The sequence below is a fragment of the Notamacropus eugenii genome, chromosome 2, assembly GCF_028372415.1.
Source record: "Notamacropus eugenii isolate mMacEug1 chromosome 2, mMacEug1.pri_v2, whole genome shotgun sequence".
Taxonomy (NCBI): domain Eukaryota; kingdom Metazoa; phylum Chordata; class Mammalia; order Diprotodontia; family Macropodidae; genus Notamacropus; species Notamacropus eugenii.
The window spans coordinates 232,587,579-232,614,972 of record NC_092873.1 but is presented as its reverse complement, the minus strand read 5'-3'; the positions used below and the strand labels follow the sequence as shown (position 1 = coordinate 232,614,972).

Genomic DNA, 27,394 nt, shown 5'->3' with positions numbered 1-27,394 from the left:
CATGATGTGGTGACACACACCGACCCTACTGCCATTCTTGAGGTTTAGGGTGAGGAATTGTCTGAAAATGGCATTTAACTGCCTTTCTATAAGGGTCCAGCCCTATTCTTCTTTGTTAAAAGTTTCTGGTTAAGTATTCTGTATTTCAAAAGGAATTTTTCTCCTACCTAGCAAATATCAGGTATATAAATCTTTTCCACTCACACCCATTCAATTTATCTTATTACAATTTTAAGGAAGGATCACAGGATTTTTCAGAGAAAAAAGAATGAAAAATCAGGCGTCTGGATATATTCAATTTTATACTTGCTCAACAACAAATTTAATTCAGTCAATTGTTTTTCCTAGTATGATTTTTCTTTTGGTCCACTACTAATTCAACAAACATTTAGTAAGGCCTATGTGCTATGACAGAACTTAAAAATACTCCCTGACTTGAAGAAGCTTACATTCTACTAGGGTCTTCATCCTGTTATACGGGTAACCCCCACATTTCAAGCCTGGAGCATTTTGCCCAAGACTTTCTCCTAAGTGATGGAGAGAAGGAGAGTGGAATCTGTGATGCTTGTCTCCGAATAAGAGTTGAATTGGTATGACACCTTTGGGGAGGAGAAACATACTTCATTCCTACTCTGAAAGAGGTCATAGGGGCTTCTAGACTGTCTTCAAGACCAACTCCAGGGAGAAGATAATGGGGGGAGAAAAAACTGTGGAAGCATCAAACATAGCCAGTGTCTCAAGATGTCCAAGATTTCCAACTTTCCTTCCTAGAGAATTAAGAATCTCTCCTGGAGTGAGATCAGGTTTCTCTTTCTCTTGGTTGAGAACTCAGTTCACTCCCATCTAAAAAGATTATTCATTCTTGTATATTTTCTGGTATATTCTAATTTGGAGAACTAGATTTGAAAATTTGAAAAAGTATGTTTGAAATAGCTGCTTGAATAAATGAGTTTACTCATTATTCATTATTTATGATGCTCTTTTGTTATAACCAACATTTGATGGGTAGGAGTAAAGTCTTCAGCATATCCGCCCCCTTGAACACAGGTGCCAGGGAAGCTAAAGCCTTTGTTGCTTTTCAGCCTAAAAAAAAGCATGCCCCTAGCATTCAGGAGGATGAATGGATATAAGTCTAGACCTGTATCCTTCTCTCTCAAGAGGGGAACAGAGAAATCAGCCATATACTGACCAACCTATTTCAAAGCAGGGATCAGTCTCCCTTGGATAGAAGTCGGCACACTATCAAGGCTTCCCTCCAGCAGCCTGCATGTTTAGCCTATGTGAATACACACTTCTTACATAGGCAGAACACACCTTACATATCCAATCAGTTTTTTAAATCCTTAGCTCATTCTGCGATTTAACTTTATCATGATTTTTTTCTTAAAGGTCATTACATGACTAATTTCAATCTTTTTGGAGGTCTCTAAAGTCTAAAGTGCAGATTACTATGTACCTGCGCAATCACAAGCTCAAGTGTAAAATGAATTAACAGTGCGGGGTCTTTTCAGTGACATTTTACTCATGGCCAATGCATGGTCAAGGCTGGATCAGTCTCAGCCTTCTCTTCAACAATTCATCCACATCTACTTATCCAGGGTTAATCAAGCCTGAGGCAAAAAATGGGGGGTAAGGAAGCATGGTGCTAGCAGGCAGCCATAACCATTTGGCAAGAGCAGTCATAAATGAATCTGACTCAATGCTAAAGTTTGAGGAGCCGCAGAGATCAACTAGTCTAGTCAACCAACTCTAACAAATTAGAAAATTTAGGTCCAAACTTCCTCAAAGTCACACAGCTAGTTAGGAGGAAAGTCAGGCATAGGTCTCTGGAGCACTCATCCCTAGGATTCAATGTGTCAGAAGTTGATGCCATTAGATAGAGAAAGAGAACATCCAGAGACCCTACCCTTAATCTCCCAGAGTTATTTTCTTAAACAAAATTTTGTCAGAGGGACGTTATTATCCTAGGATTTGTGATTCTGCCACTTTTTCTATGAGTAGATGGAGGAAGAGTATAGACCTACTGGTGTCAGGAACTCCCTAGTGAAGAAACTTCTTTAATGCAGGTAGCCACTATCTTTGCAACTGAAGAAGTCTTAAGGAGATGTCTAGAGCAGCAGTTCTCAAATTTGGGGGTTCTCAGGACCCATTTGCATTCTTTAAAAAGTCCCAAAAAGAGCTTTTCTTTATGTGGGTTATATTTATCCATTACTATATTAGAAATTAACATATTCTAGTATTATTATCAAAATAGCTTTGACCCCATGAACACTGCTGAAGGGGTCTCAGGAACTGCCCCCTCCCCCAGATGTTTCACCAGGCCACACTGAAAACCTAGAGGTTAAATGACTTGCCTAGGGTCACACCACACAGTATCTGTCATTGGCAGAACTTTAAACAAGGCCTTCCCAGCTTTGAGACCGACTATTTTGATAATGCTTCCTATCTCTCAACGCAGTGAGTGGATGGCCTGAGATTAACCACAGAAGCCTCCTGTAGCTATTTTTCTCCCTCAAGAGAAGAGATAAAAATACTTGTGTTCTCATCAAGTAAACATAAGCACACTCCTTGTAATCTTTTTTTCTAGAAATGAGCAAGACAAGCACAAAAAATAACTCGCATTCCACCAAAATATCATTAATATATGATCCCAAGAAATGAGCTGGTAAGGGAGACTTTCACTGGCCAGCTCTTCAGAAGACAAATAAATCAGAAACTTTCAATTAACAAGAGTCTTTATATAAGGAAGAGTAAAATCTTTTTATATCACTCACTCCTCCTAAGTTATATCAAACAGAAGCTCCATTAAAAAAAAAAAAACACCTGAACAAGCTTCTCTGTTAATGAGTAATTTATGTAAGATTATTTTCTACTTTTGGCAACAAAATGGAAAGATTCATCAACAAATAAAAATTCATTGTATGCAAAAATTAGGTCAAACATTATCAGAAGAAATTTTGCCCTTCAAACATTGTAGGAGACTCTCCTAAGCTGGCTAATACCAGTAACACCAGCTTTTATTTTCATTCTCAGCAGAGGGAAAATATCACTGTATCTGCCACAACTTCACAACAGAAAGGAACAGCACTGGCATAGGAATTAGGATACAGAGGCTCAGTCCCTGGTTCTTGCTGGCTTAGTTTACCTGAGAGACCTTAAAGAACAAGTTACAATCCCCAAGGCACTCAGAAAAATGAGGGAGCTGGAATCAATCCCCTGCAATGCTAACATTCCATGGGTTTATAAAGACATTTTTCCCCTAAGCCTTTTGTATATTTTTTTCAGAATTTATCTTTTAGCACATAATACCCAAAGAGAACCATCATCATGGCAGCTAAGTGCCACAGTGGATAGAGTGACAGTCCTAGAATTAGGGAGACTTGCGTTCATAAATGGCCTCAGACACTTACTAGTGTCTGCTATGTGATCTGGTGATGTCACTTAACCACTGTTTGTCTCAGTTTCCTCACCTGTAAAAGGGTGATAATAATAGCACCAACCTCCCAAGGTTGCTGTGAAAATCAAATGAGTTACTAATTGTAAAGCGTTTGGCAGAATGCCTCGCACATAGACCTATATAAATGACAGCTATTATAATTATTGATAGAGAGCCATCCTCGGAGCCAGGAAGACCCAAGTTCAAGTCTTGCTTGGATACACACCAGCTACGCCACTCAGGAAAAATTCCAGTCTCTTTGTATCCCCAGGCAATTGACAAACACAAACTGCTGTTCTACTTCCCTGTGAGTGCCCTATACCAAAGAAATCTCAGCTCTGGACCAAAATGTAACCAAAATCTAGCTATAATTATTTCACAGCAAAAGTTTATTTCTAAATATGAATGTCATGGAATATTACTGTGCCATAAGCAATGGTGACTATAAGAAATTTGGAGAAACACAGTAAGAAGATCTACAGAATGAAGTAAACAGAACCACAAGCCTCACAAAGTCTGCCCAAATGTAAATGATAACAAGGCAATAAAACAGGCCAACACGGACCCACTTAAAGGAGCCTCCAGTACCTAGACTAGATAAGAAAAAGCCCCTCAGGATAAGTTCCTCAACCCCACAGAGAGATGCAGGAAAGTCTTCTGTAAGTTTAAATGCTTTCTCTGCCTTACAAGGAAGGCTAGGGGCAGGGAAATGGAAGGGAAATAGCTAGTATAAAAACAAAAGGCAACAAAAACTTTTTTTAAGTTATTTAACAAAAATAGGGGAACAAAGAAAAGAAACACAAAAGCCCCACCAGTTTGTCACTGATAAAAATTTAGAGCAATAAACTCCCAAAGTCTACCCAACCAGTGGCATTAGTGCTAACATTGGATCCGAATACAAATAAATCCACTCATCTCACTCTACCAGGTCTCCAACCAGTCTTGCTATTCTGCACTGACTGCTTCTTGACAATTCATAAGAAATGATGACTATCCTTTTTTTCCGTAACTTTACCAACTACTACTACTAATGGTCATCAGACTAATACAAGAGTCTCATTGTCTCCCTGTATCCAGTCTCTTCCCTCTCCAATCCACCCTTCACAGAGCTGCCAAATTAACACTCCTAAAGTGCAGGTCTAACCATGTCACTCACCATGAACCCCTGTCTGTGGAATAAAATACAATTCATTTTAACAAATAAAGCCCATCACAATCTGCTGCTGACTTGTCTTTCCAAGCTTACTCCTCTCCTTGTGCTTCAGCCAAAATAGGCTCTTTGCTATCCTCTGGACAGGATTCCATCCCCACCTCAATGCCATTGCAAAGGTTATCCTCTATATCTTGAATGTTCTCCATTGGTGTCTCCAACAGAGGCAGCCTGTGACTGAGTGGCTAGAGTTTGGGGCCTGGAAACAAGAAGACCTGAGTTCAAATTAGACCTGACACTAGGAGGATGACCCTAAAGAAGTCTGCCTCAGTTTCCCCAAGTGTAAAATGAAGATAACAATAGCACCTACATCCCCAGGTTGTTATGAGGATCAAATGAGACAATATTTGTAAAAAGTGCCTATTTCCAGTGCTTGGGACGTAATAGGTGCTACATAAATGTTTATTTTATTTCCTTCCCTTCCAACTCTCAGAACTCCCTGGAACTCTTCAAAGCTCAACTCAAATGCCACCTCCTTCAAGAAACGTTTCCTGCTTCCCCTACTTATTAGTGCCCCAAATCGGTCACTAAATATTTGTTTACATGGATACATATCTAACCAACAGAAGATAAACTCCTTGAAGACAGAAACTATTTCACTTTGTCTTTATATGGCCAAAACCTAGAATGGTACCTTGAGTGTAGTATGCACTTAATGTATGCTTCTCTGATTCTTCACAGGGTCAAATGCCTGGTCAAAATCCTCAAATGCATCAAAATCTCAGAAAATCCAATTCTACTTAATATGTGTAACACAAAATGCTTTATGGCAATTTGATAATATATTGTAAAAAATATGCATATTATGACATAGCTAGAGGAACAAAGAGCAGCCAGTTACATTAAGATACTAAGATTTAGGTCAAAAATTTCCCAACCACAACTTTACACTGCAAGACAGTATTATGTTTTAAAGAAAGCTAGGTTTATAGTCAGTTTTCCTTAAATTGAAAGGAGCAAACATATGGGTATAAATAAATACCCAACTTTACATTGCAAAGGGGACAAGTGACTGAAATCACTCTACAAAGAGTAAAGCAAAGAGCCTCAAGGAAAGTTTTTCCTGAGGGCTGAGAATTTACCCTTAACTACCAGCATAGGAGTTAATTTGTAAAATTGCATTTTTAATGGAAAACAAAAAGAGAAAAACAATAATCTACTTTTCTCCTCCACACAAGAGAACCTCACATTTAGAAAGCATCTGTTGCCTGAATATTTATGATATCTGAAAATCTTCACTGACTAAACCTGGTTGGCCTTTCTACTACTTAATTATTCCCCAAGTGAGCAGTGTTTCTCAACATCTGCTCTTAATTTGCTTTTAATTTCCATTTATTCTGCTTACCTGTATGAAGCTGAAATAAGTAATGCAGGCTGACATTATCTTCCCTATGTCACATTAAGAATTCTATATTTCAATCAGAGTGTACCTCTGCAATGTTTTTTTCCAAGCTTTGTTCCAATATGGATTTTGTTGGTCTGTCCAAACTGCTTAATTTCACATTTAGGTCTGAAATTTATATTACCTTTCTCTTTTAACTTTCACAGTGTCTTTGTGTTTTAAGCTTTGCAACACTTCAGCTTTTCTTCATTTTAACTCATGCATTTTTACTTCCCTGAAATATTACCTTGACTTCCAGTTGCCTTTATACAAAAAGATGCTTTTGAAATCCAACCTATTTCAAAATTGCCTAAATAAAATAAAGCAAAAATCCTAATAATAATAATAAACAGGCAGTTTCCTCAATAGGAAAAACAACAACGCTGCCTTGGAAATCAAGAGTCTGAGGTTCAAGAACCAATTCTGCCAATGACACTGGGAAAGTTCTTTTACCTCTAAGACTTCAGTTTCCTCTTCTATGAAATGGAAGGGTAATGCTCTCCAAGGTCCTAGCTGTCTCTGGTTCTCTGAAAGCATTAACAGTCAAACTAGATAACGGGTAAAAGTAAACTAAACATGAAAGCTTTTTTAGTAAACCAATGAAGAATAAATTTCAGTACCAGTGCTCAACCAATGACAATGCCCGACCTTTACTTTACCTGTCCGGACCATTTCCCTATTCCAAAGAGAAAATCAGTCCCATTAAGGGCATTCTGCATTTTTACAAATTGGAGATATGTCAAAACCACTCTAAAAAACATGTTGATGTAAACAAACATTTATTGAGTTCCTGCTGTATGTAGGGTATTATCCCTTACAGGAAATATTTGCAATCTGACTGAACAGAGATATACATAACTATTAAGAAAAAATGAGAACAGACTCATCTGTGCTAATGGGAGGAATTGATAATAATAACAAATCAAAATAGTGATTGCTGTGGAAACTAATAGTTTGTCTTTGGAAAGGATGAGGGGTATATTTAAGAGCGGTCCAAGTGAAAAAGATAAAAAATGTTTTAATTGACTAAAGTTCAATGTGAATCAACAACAGCATGATATGACTTCCCAAAAAGCCAAGACACCAGTAGAAAAACAGTGTTCAATACAAGGGAAACAACAATCCCCACTGTGCTCTGCACCATCCACTCCACATCCAAAAGTATTCCTGTTCAGTTTTGTGAATTACCTTTTGAGAGGCAATGACCAACTAGAATACATCCAGGAGAGTAGTCAGCAAAGCCAGGGTCCAGGAGGGCTGACTGAAGGACCTGAAGATGCCTCAGTCACGTAACTACCTGGGAGACCCTGGACAAATGACTTAACCTTTTTTATGCCCCAATTGCCTTCTCTGTAAAACTGGAATAATAACAGCATCTGCCTTCCAGGATTTTTGTGAGAATTAAATGAAATATGTAAAGAGCTTGGCAAACCTTAAAGCTCCATTAATGCTAGCCATTTTTATACTGAGAGCATCTAAGTGATAGAACACATAAAGTGCCAGCCCTGGAGTCAGGAAGACTCATCTTCCTGAGTTCAAATCTAACCTCAGACAGTTACTAGCTGTGTGACCCTGGGCAAGTCATTTAACCCTGTTTGCCTCAGTTCCTCATCTGTAAAATGAGCTGGGGAAGGAAATGGCAAACCACTCCAGTCTCTCTGCCAAGAAAACTCAAATGGAGTCATGGAGAGTCAGACACAATTGAAAAACAACTGAACTACAACATTATTATAGAGAAGATAAGACTTAGGAGAGATGACATCACTCAAACACAAATATTTGAAAGGCTATGTAAATGGGAGTTGGCCTTACAGTATCTAACCAACAGAGGAAAAAACTAAGAGTCAAGTTTGAAAGTTAGATATTACTTTAATGTAAGGAAGTTCTTTTCAGCCATTAAAACCGTGTCAAAAAAAAATAGAATGAGCTGCCTTGTAAGGTAGTGAGTTTTCCATCACTGAAAGTGTTCAAGAGACTGTTGGTGATAATACAGAAGAAATTCCTACATTGGGTGAAAAACTGAATAAAGTAAACTCTTAAGGTCTTTTTCAATCCTAAAAGCCTATGATTCCTCGAGCTATGACAAAAAGAGAAGTCTTTTTGGGTGTGGTCACCATCTATCTAAGACAAAAAAAAAAAAGGTGACAAGTAACAATATGAGCAAAAGCACGGAACAAAAATTAGATACAGAGGCCTGGAGAGGCACAGCTTGGCTCCAAAGTAGAATACACGCACAGGAGAACTAGACGAGACTAAAAGAAAATAGGTGGGGGCTGATTTACTTTAGTGTTTAATTTAAGCAAATAGGAAATTTTAGTTTATAATTTCTGAGCAAACATCATGTATAATGTACAATAGTGCCAAGTTATCTGGATTAAGATGTTTTGGAGATAGAGTGCTACAGAGGACTAGGCTGAAGTGGATAGGCTTGAAGGAACAAGGAGATCAGTCTCTCCTTTAAATATATTCAATATTCTAACTTATATTGGGATGCACACCTGGAAAACACCCGGGACATTGAAAGGCTTCATGGAAACAATGTGATAATAAAGGGTTACTTACGTTCCTGACCATGGGCCTGCTGCCCATCATTTTACAGCCCTATGGCCATAAATATCATATTTAGTCAACTATAAATGACATATATTATACACTATTCTGCATGATATATAAAAAAATCAATAATATACATAATTTCAATAATATATAGTAAATCAATTAAAGAAGATGATAAAAATAATTGCATAAAATGCAAGGACTTAAAAAATTCCCAATGGATTCTTGAGGCAAATTGCCTTCCACATCCACAGAAAGAACTATGGAATTGGATCGCAGAATGAAGCAGACCATTTTCTTTGGTATTATGTTTTGTTTTGTTTTATGGTTTCTCCCACTCATTTTAATTCTTCTATGCAACATGACTAAGGTGAAAATGTATTTAATAGGAATGTATGTGTAGAACCTATATAAAATTGTACACCATCTCAGGGAGAGAGAGGGGAGGGAGAGGGGGAAGGACGGAGAGAGAGAGGAAAACAATCTAAGATTTATGGAAGTGATTGTAGAACACTGAAAACAAATAAAATAATTTAATAAAAAACAAAAAAGAAAAGAAAAAATAATTGCATAAATTTAATTTTATTTGCTTTCAGAGCTCCTAGGAAGGAAGGCTCTGAGACCCAGAAGAAACAACATAAGGGAAAGAGGCTATGCCTGAGGCCATAAGACTCAGTAAAAAATAGACATTGTTTTACTGCTATTTCCTGCTTTACTGCAATACTTTCGTTTTAATTTTGTACATAGTACTACAACTGTCAATTGCTAAATGCACTTTTAACATAACCTCCTTAGCTTTGAACTACATCTCTACTCTATACTTTATTCAAATATAAATATCGGCACAGCAGTTAGGTCTTAATGTGCCTAACTTTTATTCTCCAATCTCAGAATTGAAAGATGAACCTTTTACTAAATTCTGAGACGTTGTCTCAAATTCCACATACCATATGGAGAAGCAATTATGTATCATAAACTATCTTGGCAGCTTTTAAGTAGATAAGGGCAAAGAAGATCCTTTCCTTTTATCTTCCTGAAGTTTAAAGATTTGGTCTCAAAAACATTACCAAAAGATCTAAAGATTCTCAAAAGGATAATACGATAGTTTTACTAATGGGAGAAACAATACAGCAAGACCTCTAAGTTTTAATTATAGCTCTATGGGTGACTTGCCTTCATTAGTTATTCTTAGTTCCTCTTCCATATGAAAAACATTATTCTTTCTTTGTGGGAAGGCAGGTCACTTCCCCCCCAGTACAAGATCTCAAAAGAACTATGTCAAGCCAAAATAATTTTATTTCAAAATTAAACACAAGTATCTACTATATCTACATCATCTATTTAGAAGTATAAAACCAGAGATCTTTACAAGTAGCCACTTACTAAAGGTGCTGCTTGAACCACGTTGACTAATGCCTTTTCTCTGGACTTTATGAGGGGAGAGAAATCAAAAAAATCACAAAGAATGCATATGGGTTCTTTCCTGTCACACAAAAACAGTTGTGACTTTAAGCTGCTATATTAACAATTATCTTCAAGAAAGAAAAAAAATAGACAGATAGATGAGAGAGAGAGAAAGACCAAAAAAGTACTTTCACACATTACCTAAAGAAAAGTCAAAGATGAAAAAAAATCATTGATTTGGGAGATACAATCACAATCAAGGGGGAGAAAAAAACCTAATCACCCCAGCTTCCATTTCTATAGCACTTCAAGGTTGGCATCAGGCTCATTTGATTGTCTCAATCATCCTGTGATTTGTTACTATATTTGATGCTTATTCAAGCATATACATTTTCACTTTAGTATCCACGTCCTGAAACCTGACTTCCTTAATCTATACAATTTACTGTCTATACAAGAGGCATCCAGGTGATGTAATAGATAGAATGCTCTGGGTTCAAATTCTGCCTCAAATACTTACTAGCTACATGACCCTGGGACAATCATTTCGGAGCTCCTGGGGAGGGAACTCACAGCCTCAGCTCACAGCTCACAGCCTCAGTTTCCCGATATTTAAAATGGGGAAAATGATAGGACCGACAGTCATTGGATTATTATGAGATCAAATAAACTAACATAGTTGAAGTAACTGGCAAACTTTAAAATAGTATCTAAATGCTATCACTGAGTGAGGTAAGCTAAAAAATCACTTTCAAGGTGAAAATAGGAAAGTTATCATACATTCATTCACATTATAATTAATGGCCTGTTCGGCGAAGCAAGAGAATTAATCAATTAATGTCAATATCAAACATTACTTTCTCCATCTCTTCAATGACATACATAGTATGCCCTCAAAAATATACATTTGAAGAAAGGGAAAAAGTTAACAAGATGCATAATAAATGTTTGTTATTAACAAACTGTTTGGAAGTATGACACTAGAGGAAAAAGAATTTCCAAAAAAATAGGATATTGAACAAAGTAATCTTTCTTAATAGTCAGAAGAAGCTCCTAGAGGGCAGACTTTGTTTTTGCTTGATCATCCACAGCAAAGGGCACGTAGTGGATAGAGTACTGGACTTAAAGTCAAAAAGACCTGAGTTTGAATCCCGCCACAGGTCACTTCCTAGTTATATAACACTGGGCAAGTCATTTAACCTCTATTAGCTTCAGTTTTTTCATGAATTAAATGGAGACAATAACAGGAGCTACCTAGTGTAGTTGTGCAGATTAAATGAGATAACGAATATATAGTGAACTGCAAGCCATAAAACATTATATAAATGCTAGCTATACTGTTATCAAATTAAGCTGAAAATATAACTCCAAGAGTCCCTACTCAATAAATAAATGGACAAAAGAAGTGTTAAAAAAAACTCAAACTCTAAATGACCAAATAAAAACATTCCTTATAGAAGAATCACCAATGGTTACTAGTAAAATAAATGCAAATTAAAACTCAACCATGTTAACATATATTGAACAAATTAGCAAATGCAATCAAAAAGATATTAAGAAAGAAGAGCATACAGGGGTCACAGGAAGATAGACTTAGTAAATACGCTGTTGGCAGAATTGTGAAGTGACCCCACCACTCTGAATATCAATTTGAAATTATGCAAGAAATGTAAAAAATAATTGTCCATACCCAATGGCCAACTGTGTGTCTCTGTATGTGCCTGCACACGTGTGTGCACAGACATACCATATATACCCTCCAGTAAATGAAAGAACACATATCATAATATTCATAGCAAGACTCTTTGTGGTTGCAGAGGACTGAATAGAAAATGGGTACCTACAATTAAGGAACGATTGGGGGGAAAACCCAACAACTATGAGAATATAGTAAAAATTAGCACATGGTACAAAATGACAAATATAAGTAACTTGGAGAAACATGGGAAGATTTGTTCAAATTGCTAGGAGAGCAAAATAAGTCACAGCAAAAAAAACCAGTGTGCAGAATGATTACCACAACACAAATAAAGAGATCACTGAAAGGAATGCCAACTCTGAGTAATGAGAAAAACAATAAACACCCATAAAAAGTGCCAAAGAACAGATAACCCGGAGCACTGTATAAGTCATTATATCACCGTATCAGATGTTTTTACTAAATTGCATTTCTTTGTCACAAGAGAAAGATTCCATCTAGAGTAGGGAAAAAGTTTGTGTTCCTACCTCCCACCCCCAATAACTATGCTATAAAGACAATAGGCATTCACAATTAATGGATAAAATAAATTGAAAATGTTGATGCTAAAAGACAAAATCTACAATTAGCACATTTCTTGGTTATACTTTTTAAACTCATCAGAAAATGTCATTAAGAAATCAGTGGGTCTTGGTGTTCCCATTTGAAAAACATTAGTGGGTAGCTCTATTCAAGAATTATTAAAATTAATACATAATAATTATAAATTTTTTAAAATAATCCAAATATGGACAACTACAAGACTCATTTTATGCAACACAGGAGCCATTCCTTCAGTAGATTTAGCTGATGTTTTTTAAATTGAGTTCTCCAGCACTATATGGAATAGCACCAGATCATAATCTTGGCTGCCAAAGATTCCATACCAATGCTCTCCCTCTTAACACTACTAACTAAGCCAGCAAAACAGGCTTCTGACAGAGAAGCCCCAGAGGGCTGAAGTCTCAGACATTGGGTCATTCAAAAGTAAAAGTGAGAAGATGAGAGAACCACAGGGGAAATGGAAATTTTAACCTTCCCCCAAGGAGCAGTGATTACTCAATTCTGGGGGCACTGAGAAGCAGAAGAATAATTTGAGTCCAATCCAGTTTCCTTCTTTTTATTCACCAATGTCTGCTGAAAGCTTATGTCCTAAGTACTATGTGTTTAAACAGGACATTATTTCTTAACAAAAAGGTTTGTACTAAGTCTATAATTTTATGCATTTTCACTAGCATTTCCTCCTTTGCAAGAAAAATGTCACAGTACAAATAGCAGTTTCAACTTCTGTGTTGAAATAAAATGTAACTTTCCAAGTCTCTCTCTGTATAATGAATTCCTCTGCTTGACAAACTTTCAGCAATTTGTATTCAAGTTTTACAACTCTTAACAGATCTCTGAAAGTTCTGAAATAGTAACAGCTCCATGGAACCACATTAATATATGTGTGATGGTATTTCTTCAGGGCAATGAAGAAATAAAAATGGGACTGCTTTCATACAGGTGGCAGAACTGCTGATTTTCTCTGCTCTAGCTAAATTTCCATCATGTCCATTACAACATATCTACACTGCACACAGAAAAAGTCAAATCCACTCAGGGACTGTGCCCCAAAGTACTGATGCATGACTACTAACTAAAGCAGTCGGAACAATTTATAGACCCTCAAGAGCTTTTTTAAAAAGCACCTCACAGAACTTGCTTTGAGTGGAGGAGCTGGAAGAAGATAGGCAGCTACCTAAAGTAAAACTGAAGTCATCACTGTCTTCCTTTCCCAATCAGAATATGAGAAAAATAAGCTAATACTGTTGTTGATCATTTTCATAATAGTATAAATCTTGTTACATTGATGTACTTTATTCTAAGCAAAGCAATGCATGTCTTTTTTTAGGAGTCTTGTTTGGAACCAAGCATAATTTTCCACATTATTTTTCCTCTCTCCCTTTTACTTACAGACACACACACACACACACACACACACACACACACACACACACACACACACACACACACACACACTCTTATATCCCATCATTCTTCTGATTTCTCTATTCCAGAGAGAACTATACCTAAGTTCTGGAGCAGGGTTTAAATAGTGCCAAGTTTCAACGCATGAGCTTTGAAATCTAACTGTTAAAGAGAAAGAAGAGTTGCTGTGAAGGTAATCACAGAGGAAGGAAAAGGGGAATGGGGGGTGGGGGGAGAGAAGGTGACCATTTCTGAAAGAGATTCTAATATTCTTCATCCTGGGCAACATCAGATCTCTTGGCTAATTCTCAGAGAAGAGATAAGAGCCAAGGGCAAGGAAGGAGCTGTGAACAGCTGGAAATACAAGCAACAAGTTCAATCTCTTTCCGTTCCCTTGCAAAATAACTTCAGAAGTAGTCTTTCAGAGCTGCTGCTTCTAAGACCAAGTATCTCAGACTTTGTTCTGATCCATCCAATAACCCCTGTGGCAGAAAGAGGAAAGTAAGCAAACCCTAGGTGAGTGAGGAAGCACAGGTGCCATTGGACAAAGGAAGACTGCAGAGAATGGATCAAGATATGAATAACATTTCTAACAATTAAAGCTTTCCAAAAAATGTAACAGGCTGCAGCTGGGTAGTGCAGTGAAGAGAACTAGGAGAGGAGTGAGGAAGACCTATGTTCAAATTCTGCCTCAGACACTCACTAGTTGTGTTTTTCTGGAAAAGTTATTTAACCTCTCTATGCCTCAGTTTCCTCACTTGTAAAATGAAGGGGTTAGACTTATTGGCCTCCAAGGTCCCTTCCAGCTCTAAATCTATGATGCTCTAAGCCCATGGAGTCTTGAGTTTCCCCATCACTAGAAAGATCAAAGGATTTAGAGCTCAACAAGAGCCTTAGAGATCATTTAGTCCAAGCATTCTTAAATCTTTTCTGTGCCATGCAGCCCTTTGACAATCTGGTGAAAACTATGGATGCCTTTTCAAAACAATGTTTTTTAAATGCCTAAAATAAAATTCACAGGAAACACATTACATTGAAATAGTTACAAATTGTTTGTGTGTGTGTGTGTGTGTGTGTGTGTGTGTGTGTGTGTGTGTAGTTGACAGATCCCAGATTAAGAACCCCTGATTAACTCCACTCCTTCATTTAACAGATGAATGATCAAAGCCCAGAGAAGGGAAATGATTTGCTAAAGGTCACACAAGTCATAAGCAACACAGCCAACTTTCAAACTCAAGTCTTCTGATTCCACAGCCAATGTTCTTCCCATTACACCACTCTACCAAAGATTCAAGCACCTGCCAGGGACACAGAAAAGGGATGTGAGGCTGTACTGGGTCAGAGCTTGATCTAATTAATCTCTATTGTCCCTTCCAACTAATTAAAGCAAAGAAACAGGAAAAGAGTAAGGAGAACAGCGAAGGAGTCTTACCATGCAGGCTTACTGTCCCTTTACATTCTCATCACCATATTGGATTTTTTGGATTTTAGGCTGGTCCTGTGATTTCACTGGTGTAAGAAACTTCTGGAGTGGCAACTCAAGAAAAATGCCAACAAATATTGGCAACTGTTCTATAATAAATGAACTTAGAAAATTTCCTGGGGCACTGAGAGGTTAAGCAATTTGCTCAGGATCACAAAGAAAATTATGTACCAGACATGGATCTGAATCTAGGTCTTCCTAAATCCCTGAGAACTCTCTATCCACTACCCCATACTGTCGTTATACTGGAAAGCTATTAACTTGTAGATCATTTGAGAGTCATTCACCTGAAAAAGGCATTATTGAACACCTATTACTATGTACCTAGCACAAGTTCACCTGTAAACAATCAGTGGCAGAAGTATTGGAAGGCAAAATTGCAATGAATATGGGCAAAATCTGCCCCTCCATCCCTGCTAAACACATCCTTCTCTGCCTCATGCTACCCTCCTCGGCCCACAGATCTGGCATAAGTCTGTTCTAAATCAGCATTTTATACTCTGAAAAGAGATGAAGAAAGAGAATTACAAAAAAGAATATGGATCCAAAGACAACTGATTATGTTCTTGAGAATCTAAGAAGTGATGGGATGGTCCCTCAATTTCATTTCCTCCATATTCAAGTTCTATTTACAGCAAATATTTATAATATGTACCAGGATTTTATAAATTTCATCTAAATATCAGAGACATTTTTACCACTACATAAAAAAATATAATGTGCTCCAGAGCTGACCAAAAATAGAGATGACTCTAAGATTCACCACCCCAAGAGACACAGAATCATAGCTCTAGAACAAGAAAAGATCTTTGAGGCCACTCCACCTAGTTCCACCAGTTCACTCATTTTACACATGAGAAAACTGGGACCCAGAGATTGGAAGTGACTTACCCAACAGTCACACACACACAGGAAATAAGGACAAGAGACAGGATTCAAAAACAAGTCCTCTGACTCCCAATCAAATTTTTTTTCCTACTCCATCACATTACCTGTGGTTCAATTAGGCCTGAAGTTCAAGGTTTGGATGAATAATGCATCTGCCCTCCACCAGAATTCTCCAGAAGACACAGAAGTTTTCAAAGGAGCAAGGGAAAGAATAATCCTACCTAAACGTTTTAACCACACATTTTTTATTCTTCAATTCTCTTCACCATAACCTCCTTCAAGACTAAGCTCATCTCCCAATTTCTGCACAGAGGCCTTTTGAGATCCTTTCTTCTCTCATTGCTAGTGCCTTCCCTGAGACGAACTCCATTTTCACTATAAATCTCATATGAACAGTAATTTGCATGTTAGAATGTGATCTCCTTGAGGGTAGAAACTTTTTTGGCTTTATATACTCAATGCTTAGCACAGAGTAAACACTTATTAAATATTTCTTGAGTAGTAATTAATAATAATAACTAAATATAGCACCCACTGCACTACTATGCTAAGCACTTGAAAAATATTATCTGATCTCATCCCCACGACTAACCTAGGAGGTAGGTGCTATCACCCCCATTTTACAGATAAGGAAACCTAGGTAAATAGAGGTTAACTGAAAGTATCTGAGGTTGAATTTGAACTGATTTTGAATTTGAACTTTTTCGTGATTCCAGATCTAGCAGAAAGTGAAAAATTATTTTCCTCAGAGCAATCAGATGTGGATAACACAAATAAAAATTTTAGACAAAATGACTAAGAAGAATTAGGTTGATTTAAGTAGCTATCATGGCAGAGTGGAAAGAGTGTTGTACCTAGGTTCTATCCCATCTTTGCTACTAACTAGCTGTGTTACCTAGAGCAACTAAAATCTCAGCTTCTTCAATCTGTTAAATGACTAAGCTTTATTTTTTAAGTCTCTTCTACATCTAAAATGTTATGATTCCACATTTATACCAACAAGAATATAAACCGTTTGTTTTGTAATTATTAGAACACTTAGTAATGTCCATGTAGACATGCTTTTAAAAATATATAAATTCATTTTTTTATCTCCAGTATCATAAAAAAGTGACTCAAAACCCAGCTCAGTTCATTTGCATAAAGTTTCTCTGATTCCCTACCCTCAAAGACAGCTGAAACTGATCTCTTGGTCCCAAAATTTTTCTATGACTTGGTATAGAATTATAATATTCTATTTCACATAACATTTATATGCACAGCTTTGTCTTCTCCCTCCTTTCATATTACACTGTAAACTTTTCAATAGCAAGGACAGAATCGTTTCTCATCTTTGCATTCCTGGGGTCTAACATATCTAGCACTTTATACAAAGACAATCTTTAATTGTACAGCAGTAATAATTAGCTGAGAGCAAACATGGACAGGTAGAGAATCAGTCTTGGAAAGGGCGCCTAGGTGGGGAAGTGGATATAGCACCAGTCCTGGAGTCAGGAGGACCTGAGCTCAAGTCCAAACACAGACACTTACTAGCTGTGCGGCCCTGAGCAAGTCACTTAACCTCAACTGCCTCCCAAAAAAAAGAGATAGAGAAAATCAGTCTTGGAAATAAACCTGGATTCAATATTATCTATTATCTACCTCTGACACACACTACTAGCTCTGTGACCATGGGTGACTCATAGAACCTCTTGGTGCCCCCAAGAAAATAAGACGTGTTAATTGTTAAGACAAGATGTTTCAGACACGTTACCTAACTCCATCAATGGAAGTAGTTTCCTACATTGATTTAATAACAGGTCTGAACTTGACCTCACTTCCCAAAAAAAAAAAAAAGTTGTTGGACATTTCTATAGAGCTTTGAGGCTAAAAAGTGTTTTATATTCATTATCTCATTTGATCCTGACAACAACCTACGACATAGGGAGTGTCAGCATTATTATATTCATATTCTACAAACTCATCTAAATTCAGTGACTTGCCCGAGGTAACACAGCTATTATCTGTTGGCTCTTGAACTAGAACCCAAGTATTCTGATTCCATGCCCAATACTATTTTCAGTGTGTCACAAATGCCTCCCTCTAGAAGAGAGGTCTTTCCATTTTAGGAATTCAATTTATCCATATCTACCTTAGTGTCACATTTTACTGAACAATAATGCCAACTTAATCTTTCTCCTTAAAGTGATGGTACCAGTTAAGCACAGCACCAAATTAATAAAAAAAAAATTTAGGGCAAAGTAATCCATCTCATAAGCTTAAAACAAAATATACATATAACACAGTATACATGCCCCATGTAGACACAGACCTAAAAGGCATTTTTACTTGTTGAGAAGGAAAAGGAGAGAGAATAATGTCTGCACACACATTGCCTTTGGCCTTTCCCCCTTCCCCTCAGAGCAAAGGACAAAGAGCATATTCTCTCATGGTCTGCCAGATACACCAAGCTCCCACTCTGTGAAAACCAATGACCTCTCACATTAAAAAGAAATCTCCTTATAAGAATCTCCTTGTAAACCAAAAGAAAATCAAATTTATTAAGATACTCAAGTCCAATCACAGAGTTCCTTCCCAAAATAAAAGCACTCTTGACTCCAATAAAGATAACATACTCTATCTAAAATTATTTCTTATGGTCACCATGTCCAAGAGCAATCTTTAAAATCATATCTTATTTTTCATTAATGTTACCCTTAGGTCCCTTTTCAGGGAAAGACTTTTTGGGTGGGATATGCCATCCCTTTTTCATAGTCTACCTTCATGAAAGCCAAAGAACAAAGAATTAGTTAGCAGTAGGCAAAATGAGGTTCTAAATGAAAATATGAAGAGCCTGCCTTTCTCTCCTCCATTCAGACCTATATTTATCCTAACTGACTTCGTGTACTAGACCACAGGCACTAGGCAGCTGCTCAGTAGTGTGATTCACCTCTCAGATACGCAATGGTTATATTTTCAATATGCTCTGGAGTAGGTGCTAGTGAAACAAGATTAAAGCCACAACTTTAGTTTTAAAGTTTCTAAGCTATCTTAAGGGGCTTTTAATTGATCAATTAAAGATCAGTCTGAAAGTTATACAACGCTGATGTGTTGTTTATAGTACTTATAAGTTTCCTAATTATTTTTTATGGCCAAGTACATATTATATCAAAAGTTCTTAACTCAATGGAAACTGAGTCAGAAAACCATTAAGAACAGGTTTCTCCAGTCTCATAAAGCACAGAGAGTACAGAGTATATAATTTCTCTGGCTTGATTTTTCACTTTGTTATGCTTCACTTGGATGTTCGTTGAGGGTAAAGACAAGGATAACACCCTACATTTATACAGGGTATTCAAACACTTAAAGTCATACCATGAATTTCAAGGGATTTATATTCATGGCACACTTAATTTTAGAAGTATTATAGTTACTAATATATTATATTAAATTTTTCTTTCCAAAAGATTCTTATATTCAGTAAAATGACATTGACATTAAATACTAAGCACTATTTATTTAAGGCTACATTCCTCCTAATCATCTTCACTAACCCAGGAGAGATTTGTGTATTTAAATAAATATATTTAAATAAAGCATGTTGTGGAGTAATAGGGGAAAAAATGGTGAGGAAGCTGACTCAGAAAGACCTTGCCTCAAGTCCTCTTTCTAACACGTATTAACTTGGTAACCTTGGAAAAATCACTAAACCTTCCTAACTGATTTCTCTTCTATAAAATTAGAATACTAATACCTTTACTACTTAACCTTACAAGGCTATTATGAAGTCTCAATGTATATGAAGTACTTTACAAGCTTTAAAGCTTAAATAATTTTATGTCAGTTATCAAAAGAGGGAACTTTTAGGACAGGAGTTCCTTTATACCTGTGATCACAGGTCTAAAGGGGGGGGGGAGGTCCCTATGTGGCTTGTGACGAAGTCATTCATTTTCAAACTCAAAAGAAAATTTCTGAAGTCACATGATGGTAAGGAATACAGTACTTGTTTTTAAAAAATGAAACTAGATTATGTATTTATACCTTTCAAGAATTCTCAGTATTTAGTATAGTACTAACAGGTCAGAGGGAGGCCCTGATTGATTTCATGAGTCTTCCAAAGCCCTGACTGCCTCCCTTCAAATCTGTCTTTTAAACTTAGCAAGACATGCACCATAGAGTATGCTTAGGGACTGGGGGAGGGGAAGGATAGAGTGAAGGGACATAGGGAAGAAATACTTTAAACTGAGCAAGAACTTTAGATAAGGATTTCCAGTAACTGAAATTACTATCATTAGAACTATAAATGGATTAGCAAAGAAAGAGGAAACGCTGTCTTCAGAAAGTCCAAGTCAAAATGTTGCATTTAAATTATTGATCATTATTAATTTATCAGATTAACTAGTTGACAGGTGCACATTTCTGAGGTAAGATATAAAACAGGCAAGGTTCAAAGTTAGAGTTACAGATACAATTGAATATGACAACTGCAGACCTAGAGCAGAGGTTATTAGCCTTTTTTTTTGGCTTGGTACCTCTGGGTAGTCTGATGAAGCCTTTGGGTCCCTTTTTCAAAATAATGTTGGTCGCCTATATTCATAATTTCTAAATTGTGCTATATTTCATTTAGAGGTTAAGTGGCAATTTATTTTATATAATTTGTAATTTTATAATTTATTTTATGAAATAATTTTCCGTTTAACCTCTAAATGAAATTTAGCATAATTTAGCAATTATGAATATAGGCAATCAACATTATAAAAACAAAGGTATAATTTTTTTTTTTATCTAGGCTCTCTGATCCACAGAAATCTATCCACAGATCCAGAACAAGAACCCTTGAACTACAGGATGGGAATAATTGGCAACAAAATCTGAGAACTGAAGACACACAGTATGCAACATTTCAAGTACCTAAATTTTATACATAATCTTTACAAATGAAAATCAACCAAATATTGTTTCACTAAGAAATGCAATTCAATAAAGAGAGGTAATTAAATTTGATTGAGGAATTAAGATAGAAAACTTCAAGATGTAATATATCTTCTCTCGACAACATAACTAATATGCTGAAAACAGATGCTAAAACAATCCTTTTATTCACATCGCAGGAGCAAAATAAAATCAAGCTCCAAAATTAAAGGATACCTATTCCCCTTATGAATATGAACATCCACAATTGCCTTGTGGAGAACTGGAAGAGGAAGAAAAGGGAAAGGAACCAAGTTGTCCATCACCTACCTGATCTGGACTTAATGATGTCAGTGAATTCCTTCTGTCCCTCATCTGGTCTGTTCTCTTGCTCTCCATATTTGGCCATCTTGGCAGAGACTCAACTCAGTATAAAAACTCAGCAAAATATTCTTAAGGATAGTACCTTTCTTTACACACTTGATTTGGCATCAATACCTGAAAACAATGGAGAAAGTACTAAATTATATAAATTTGTATGCAAAAAAGAGTACCTACTGCTAAAATAAACACATTCCAAGCAATACACCCGTATGTCAGGAGGATACATGTACAGTTCAGTTAAGAGACCTCAGTCATCATCAGCCAGACATCATGCTAAAAAGTCACAAACCATCTCAAATTCACTCTTAAGAAAAGCATCTCCAGGATCTGTGGAATTCAGGGTTTTATCTTTCATCCACTAGTCTCTACTTCTATCGCCTGTCAATAATTGCAGTGCCTCGTTTGCCCTAATGTATCATAATGGGTCTGGGGCATGCCATTCCAGAACCCAAAGAGCATCAGTGTTTTTTTCAGTTTTAGGTTCAACAATATACTGAAGAAAGACACCAACTTTTGGTTAAACTAACTAACCATTAGTATGAAAATATAATTGTCAATTCACATGTGACTTACTCATTTGCTTTCACTGGATTTTAGATGAGAACTCAGACATTAAGACTATTCATCATTGGTGGGCAAGGACTGGATATTTTAGCCTTTGCTTATCTCCCACTATCTTTTGATACTGTGACTAACTATGTCACTAGGTGAAGATGCCTGGAAAGAAAACTTTTAAGTTCCAGTGATGAGGAATTATAAAAAATAGTTTAAAAAATTCCTTGGATATAAAGTAGTTCAAGACTAGCTTTTTACATTACTTTCCAGAAGACAAAGAGACAAAAGTCTGAATTTCCTATATTTTCAACTTTGTAATATTTTAAATTAGCAACTGTTACTGTTAACATTTTGCATTCATTGAATGATCTCAAAAAGTTTACTGCACGTTTGTGTGATTTTCTTACATGGCGAGACACACACTCCCTTTTTTTTTTAACAGTGCAGTACAGTTCTACTTAACAGAAATTCTTAAGTCTCTCTCATTGGGAGGCAGACCCATGGTAGGCTTCACAAAGATATTCCCAAGGGATATTATGCACTGTAAGAGAAACAATTAATGAAAAAACATTTATTAAAGGCTAGGCACAGGGCTCAACCAGGAATACAAATACAAGTAAAATAATCCCAGTCCTCAAGAAGTTTACATATTAATTGGGGTGGGAAAGACAGCATATAAGAGGACTGGTAGATAGAGAGGAAAGGTTTTTTTGGAGATGGAAGGTAAAAAATAATGATTAGAGTAATATCGCTATTGAGCAAGATGTTCCAGATTTGAATATATATGTATATATCTATATAAACACATACATGCACATGTGTGTATGTAACATGCATATGTGTCCATACATAATATATGGCTTTAAGTCTTTCAAAATGCTTTTCTCTCAACAACACTGTGAGATGGGCAATATTAAGTATTACTAAGTATGATTAACCCCTTTTTCTAGATGAGAAAACTGAGGCTCTGGGAGATTTTTTTTTCCCCAAAGGTCCCAGAGCTCAGAAGGGTTAAAGCCTGAATCCCAGGCAGGTCTCCTGACTCCAAACCCAGCTTGACATTTCCATGGTGCCTACCATGCTGCCTTTACTTGGAGAGTATAATGGCAAAGGGTCATCTCCTCAACCTTGAAGGAGTTATTAAGTATGTATTACCAAAATTACTATCTTTAGGTTCCATTCTGAAGTTTTTGTTCTTCAAACTTGGCCTATCAAAGGTTTCACTACCATGAATCTACTCAAATCTTTACCTCACCCTTTCTTCCATAAACTGGATCTAGGGTCAGAGCTCTCCAGTCTGAATACTAACTCTGATACTTCTTAATTGCCTCACCTTAGGCAAGTCACCTAACGTCTGAGCCTTAGTTTCCTCAACATTAAAATGACTGGGGTGCATTAGATTATCTCAGATGACAGATATCCTAAACTCAGAGCTATTTGGAGCCGGAAGAAACTAGAGGTCATCTAGACTAACGCTCTCACTGTACAGACGAGTAACCTGAAATTTAAAGAGGTTAAATGGCCTGACATCCATAGTCACTAAACTGGAGTCAAAAGAGGGTAACCCAGGTCTTTGCACCTCCAAATCCAGAACTCTAGGTATCAAGTCATGATACTTTCTAAATTCTCTGTATTTAGTGTCAATTCACCTTGTCAAGCAAAGAGAGAAAAGAGAGGGAAGCAAAAAATGATGGGGTGAGGGGAGTGGGGAAAGAAGAAATATTTCATATGAAATTCCTCTAGGAATAAATTAGTTACCCAGGAATACATAAATTAGTATAAACAAATGAGAATATACCATAACCCTTGAGAAAAAGTCAATTCATTCCCAGTGGAGATCATTACCTTAAATTAAAAGATATACTGAAAAAGTTAGGATGAAGTGGGAGAGGATCATACTTTCAAAGAGTAATGACACTTTTTTTTAAAAAGCTTAAACTCCTAAATGTCCACTCGTAACCAAGAAAATTACATGCACACACAGTGCAGCCTGTGGGGAAAGTTTATGCTCGTCATTATTGCTCTAACAACTCGGGCAATAACTTTTATGTAAACACTCCGGGACAATTAAAACTGTCTCATCAGCCACATAAAAGCTCCGAAATGGAAGGAGGTGACGGGAGAGGGGGGGCGGGTAGTGGGGTAGGGAGGTAGGGAAGTAGGGGAGGGAGAACTGCTCCACTTAAACTTCAGCCCCAGCCTGGCCGGTACTGGGCACCCTGGCACAAGCAGGTTTGGCCAAGCTCCGGCTCCAGCCTGGCCTAAGTCCCCAATGTTTTGGTTCCACCGCTTTCCGCGCCCACCAAATGGAAACCAACTGGGAGGGGCCAGGCGAACTTCCTCCTGCGTGGGCAAGTTACAAAGGAATTGTGCCTACAGGCAGTCCCACTGCCTGGGGAGGCAGCAGCAAGAATCCGAGGATTTCGGGGCTTCTAGGGACCCGTCGACTGCTAGCGATCCTTCTTCCAGAACCCAAAGCAGCCCAGTGCCATTTTTCACGGGAGAGCCTTTCGAAGTCCATGATTGTGTTGGTACCCTTTCTCCCTCCCTCCCCTCTTTTCACCAATGATGATAAGGGACAGAGTCGCCAAAAATAAGTAAAAGCTCGAGGATTCCCCTTCGGAAAGCCACCTGCAGGGTGGAAAAAAGAATCCTTTTTAGCTGGGGCTTCTATTAGAAGAAAGCCTGAAGTTACATGGGGGGTAGGGGGGGAGGGATTAGCCCGTGCCGCGGTAGGTTTACTGGTTTGGAAAATAGCTGGAATTGTCATTTCTAAAAGACTGCAAAAAGAGATGCCAGTCTGGTAGTTAATAAGCATCGGTTATGTGCCACGCACTGGGAAAGTGGCCCTAAATGCATGCATGCACACACACACCCTGCTGGGGGTCTGTATATACACATACAAATACACACACACACACAAAACCATAACATTGTCAGTTACCCTACAAGTATCAAAGGATGGTGTTACTTACACTAGAGCGTCATTAAAGCCCAAATCCGGAATTCCTCACCCAAGTCAAGGGCCAACCCGGTCCCAATCGCCTAACGAAGGAGTTACCAAAGGCTCAGGGCCAAAATAATAATACTCCAACTCCCCAACCCCTAGATCTGTTACAGCTCTGAAGTCAAGCACGCTTTCTCGCAAGCCACTGGGCTGAAATGCCCTCCTCCTCCTACTTTTCCTCCTCGCTTGGCAACCACAACTCCCTCCTACTCCCTCCCTCTCTCCCTCACTGGTCCTCTCAAGTCCCAGCCCTAACGAGCCCCAGGGGTCGGGCTACGCACCTGCAAGTCAAATGACCCAGCAGCTTGTTGGTGGTGGTCTCTTCCCTGACTCGAAACCTTTCCACTATCCTCCCAGAGAACAGAAAACTAATCCAGGTGTCAAGCACCTTAAGGATCCTTGGACGCTGACTCACATCTGTCTAGCTGAGAGCGCAAAAAAGGGAGGATGGGAGGAGAAAACGCAGAAGCTGTCCCATTAGCAAGGAGGCATTTTAAGGGTCCCTCCTTTCGCTACTCTTTCCCACATCCCCGATGACCTCTCGTCCTCTCTCCCCACCCAAGTCAAGCAGTCTCAACTTCTTGGGAAAGTGTGCACAAACCTTGGAATCCTGGATGGGTAACCCAGGAGGGCAACAGTGAGAGCAAAAGCCCTTCCTGGCAGCCGATGAGCCCAGCCTTCTGCCTAACCCTCCCTTTTCCCAGCTCAGGTGCGGTAGTCACATTACTGTCCCAGGGTCATTAATAATGCAAGGGCTTACCTGCTCCCGTGACCCTTCGACCCACTTCTCTCTCCGACCGGGTCCAGGCTCAGTTCCAAGTTTTTGCTGGATTTATGCAGGATTTATTTCCTTTTTTTCTTCTTTTTTTTAAATCGAGAAACAAAATAAATAAGCCCTCAGACAAAAAAAAAAGGAAAAGAAAACGACGCCCCGGACTTATGCAATCTTCCTGCTCTCTAGTTCCGCCAAAAACATTTTTAAAAAAAATCCAATAGCAAACCTGGAACAGACGCTCACGCACCAAGTTTGCCAAATACTAAAGTATTTTCCTTCTGCAGAAAAAACCCAAAAAGGGGTGGGGGGCTGGATAAGGAAAGTTCTCCTTGCAATTCCCCCAATCGGCTACCAATGGCTCGCTAGTGGCTCCTCCTTTTTGGTGGAATGAAGCTTCTCCGGAGGCTGCAGCTGCCCCCTTCCTCCTAGGAAAGGCGGACTCCAGAACTTTGTGTACAAAAGCCGCCCCAGTTCTGCCCGGCTCCTCCTGCTTTTCCTCCTCTCCCCTAGGTTTCCCTCTTTGTTGGAGGGACTGAAAGGGGTGAGGCAGCTGGACGAGAAGTCCCTCGACCCCGGCGGGGAAGCTGGAGGCTGCGGTCTGGGCAGCCACCTCGGACGGTGAGTGTGAAAGAGTAAGGAGTAAGGGCAGCAGCGCCCAGTCCGCTGGTCAGCGCCAGTACCAGCCCTCCGCTTGGCTCCAGCTGCTCCGCCCGCCTCTGAACTTTGTTCCCGAAGCTCAGCCTCAGTCCCTCCGAGGTTCCCGGCTTAAGTCACCGCTACAGCCCCGACCGCCAGCCGCAGCTGGGGCTCCAGCGCCGGGAACGTGGCGCGACTGAGTCACCTGACCGCGCGCTCAGTCAATCATCCAGGCTGGAACCCGGGAGCTCCCCTCCCCTGCGCCCTCCCGGACAGCCCAGAGCTTACCGACGTGCTTCGGTTGCCCCAGCTCGGGCTGGATGTTAGGAGGAAGCTCCCTCCGCGCCTACGGGAAAATTCACCTTCCTATGCTTTGGTCTGGGCTTGTGGGAGGTGAAGGAATCCTCGAAACACTGTCTCATTTATTCAGGTTATTTTAAAGTAAAAGACCCGCCCATCCGGCAACTTAGCCTCTAGTTTCTAGTGATTGTCCCCCTTTTTTTTTAAAGGAAGAAATTTTTCTGTTTCTGCTCCCCAATAAGAGCGTGGCTCCACTTCTCTAGGATTGCAACAAGACTTTTTCCCCCTGGTTACTCCAAGATAACATATTTATCATATATTCCTTAACGTCACAACTGAAATCCACTTTGTATTCAGAATTGCGCAGGTGTACATACTTTGTCCCTTTTAAGTGTTTTCAAAGTGCTAAGAATATATGTACTTTAAAAAAAATAAAGGAAATAGTATAGCACCGGCTTGGGGTCAGGAAGATCTATCTCAGTTCAAATCCATCCTCAAACATTCCCTAGCTGTGTGATCCTGGGCAAGTCATTAACCTCTGTTTGCTTCAGTTTCCTCATCTGTAATAAGAAGATTATGATAGCACCTTCCTCCTAGGGTTGTAGTGAGAATCAAATGATCTAGTAAGTGTGAAAGGCGCAGTGCCTGGCACATAGAAAAAGCAACATGAATGTTAGCTGTTAGCTATTACTGGTCAAACTAGACTTGGAGATAAAAGGATGTGTATGCTATGTATATTTCATGGGATCGTAGAGCTAGAGCTGAAATGAACCCATTTTTTTT

At 38.5% G+C, this 27,394-nt stretch overlaps 1 protein-coding gene across 5 annotated transcripts in view; it reads right to left on the bottom strand.

Moving 5' to 3' along the window:
- Positions 1-27,057, bottom strand: part of LOC140526901 (utrophin-like) — a 558,532-nt gene extending 531,475 nt beyond the window's left edge. For 2 of the 5 annotated variants that reach the window (XM_072643530.1, XM_072643537.1), the window contains exons 1-2: positions 25,661-27,057; positions 21,285-21,452 (exon numbers count right to left, since the gene is read on the bottom strand). In XM_072643530.1, coding sequence (XP_072499631.1) covers positions 21,285-21,363 — 79 coding nt within the window. In that variant the 5' untranslated portion in view covers positions 21,364-21,452; positions 25,661-27,057. Of the gene's footprint in view, positions 1-21,284; positions 21,453-24,868; positions 25,067-25,181; positions 25,206-25,660 lie in introns of those variants that run through there. The other 3 variants (XM_072643532.1, XM_072643531.1, XM_072643538.1) reach the window with 3 other exon arrangements.
- Between the last annotated feature and the right edge of the window lie 337 nt (positions 27,058-27,394).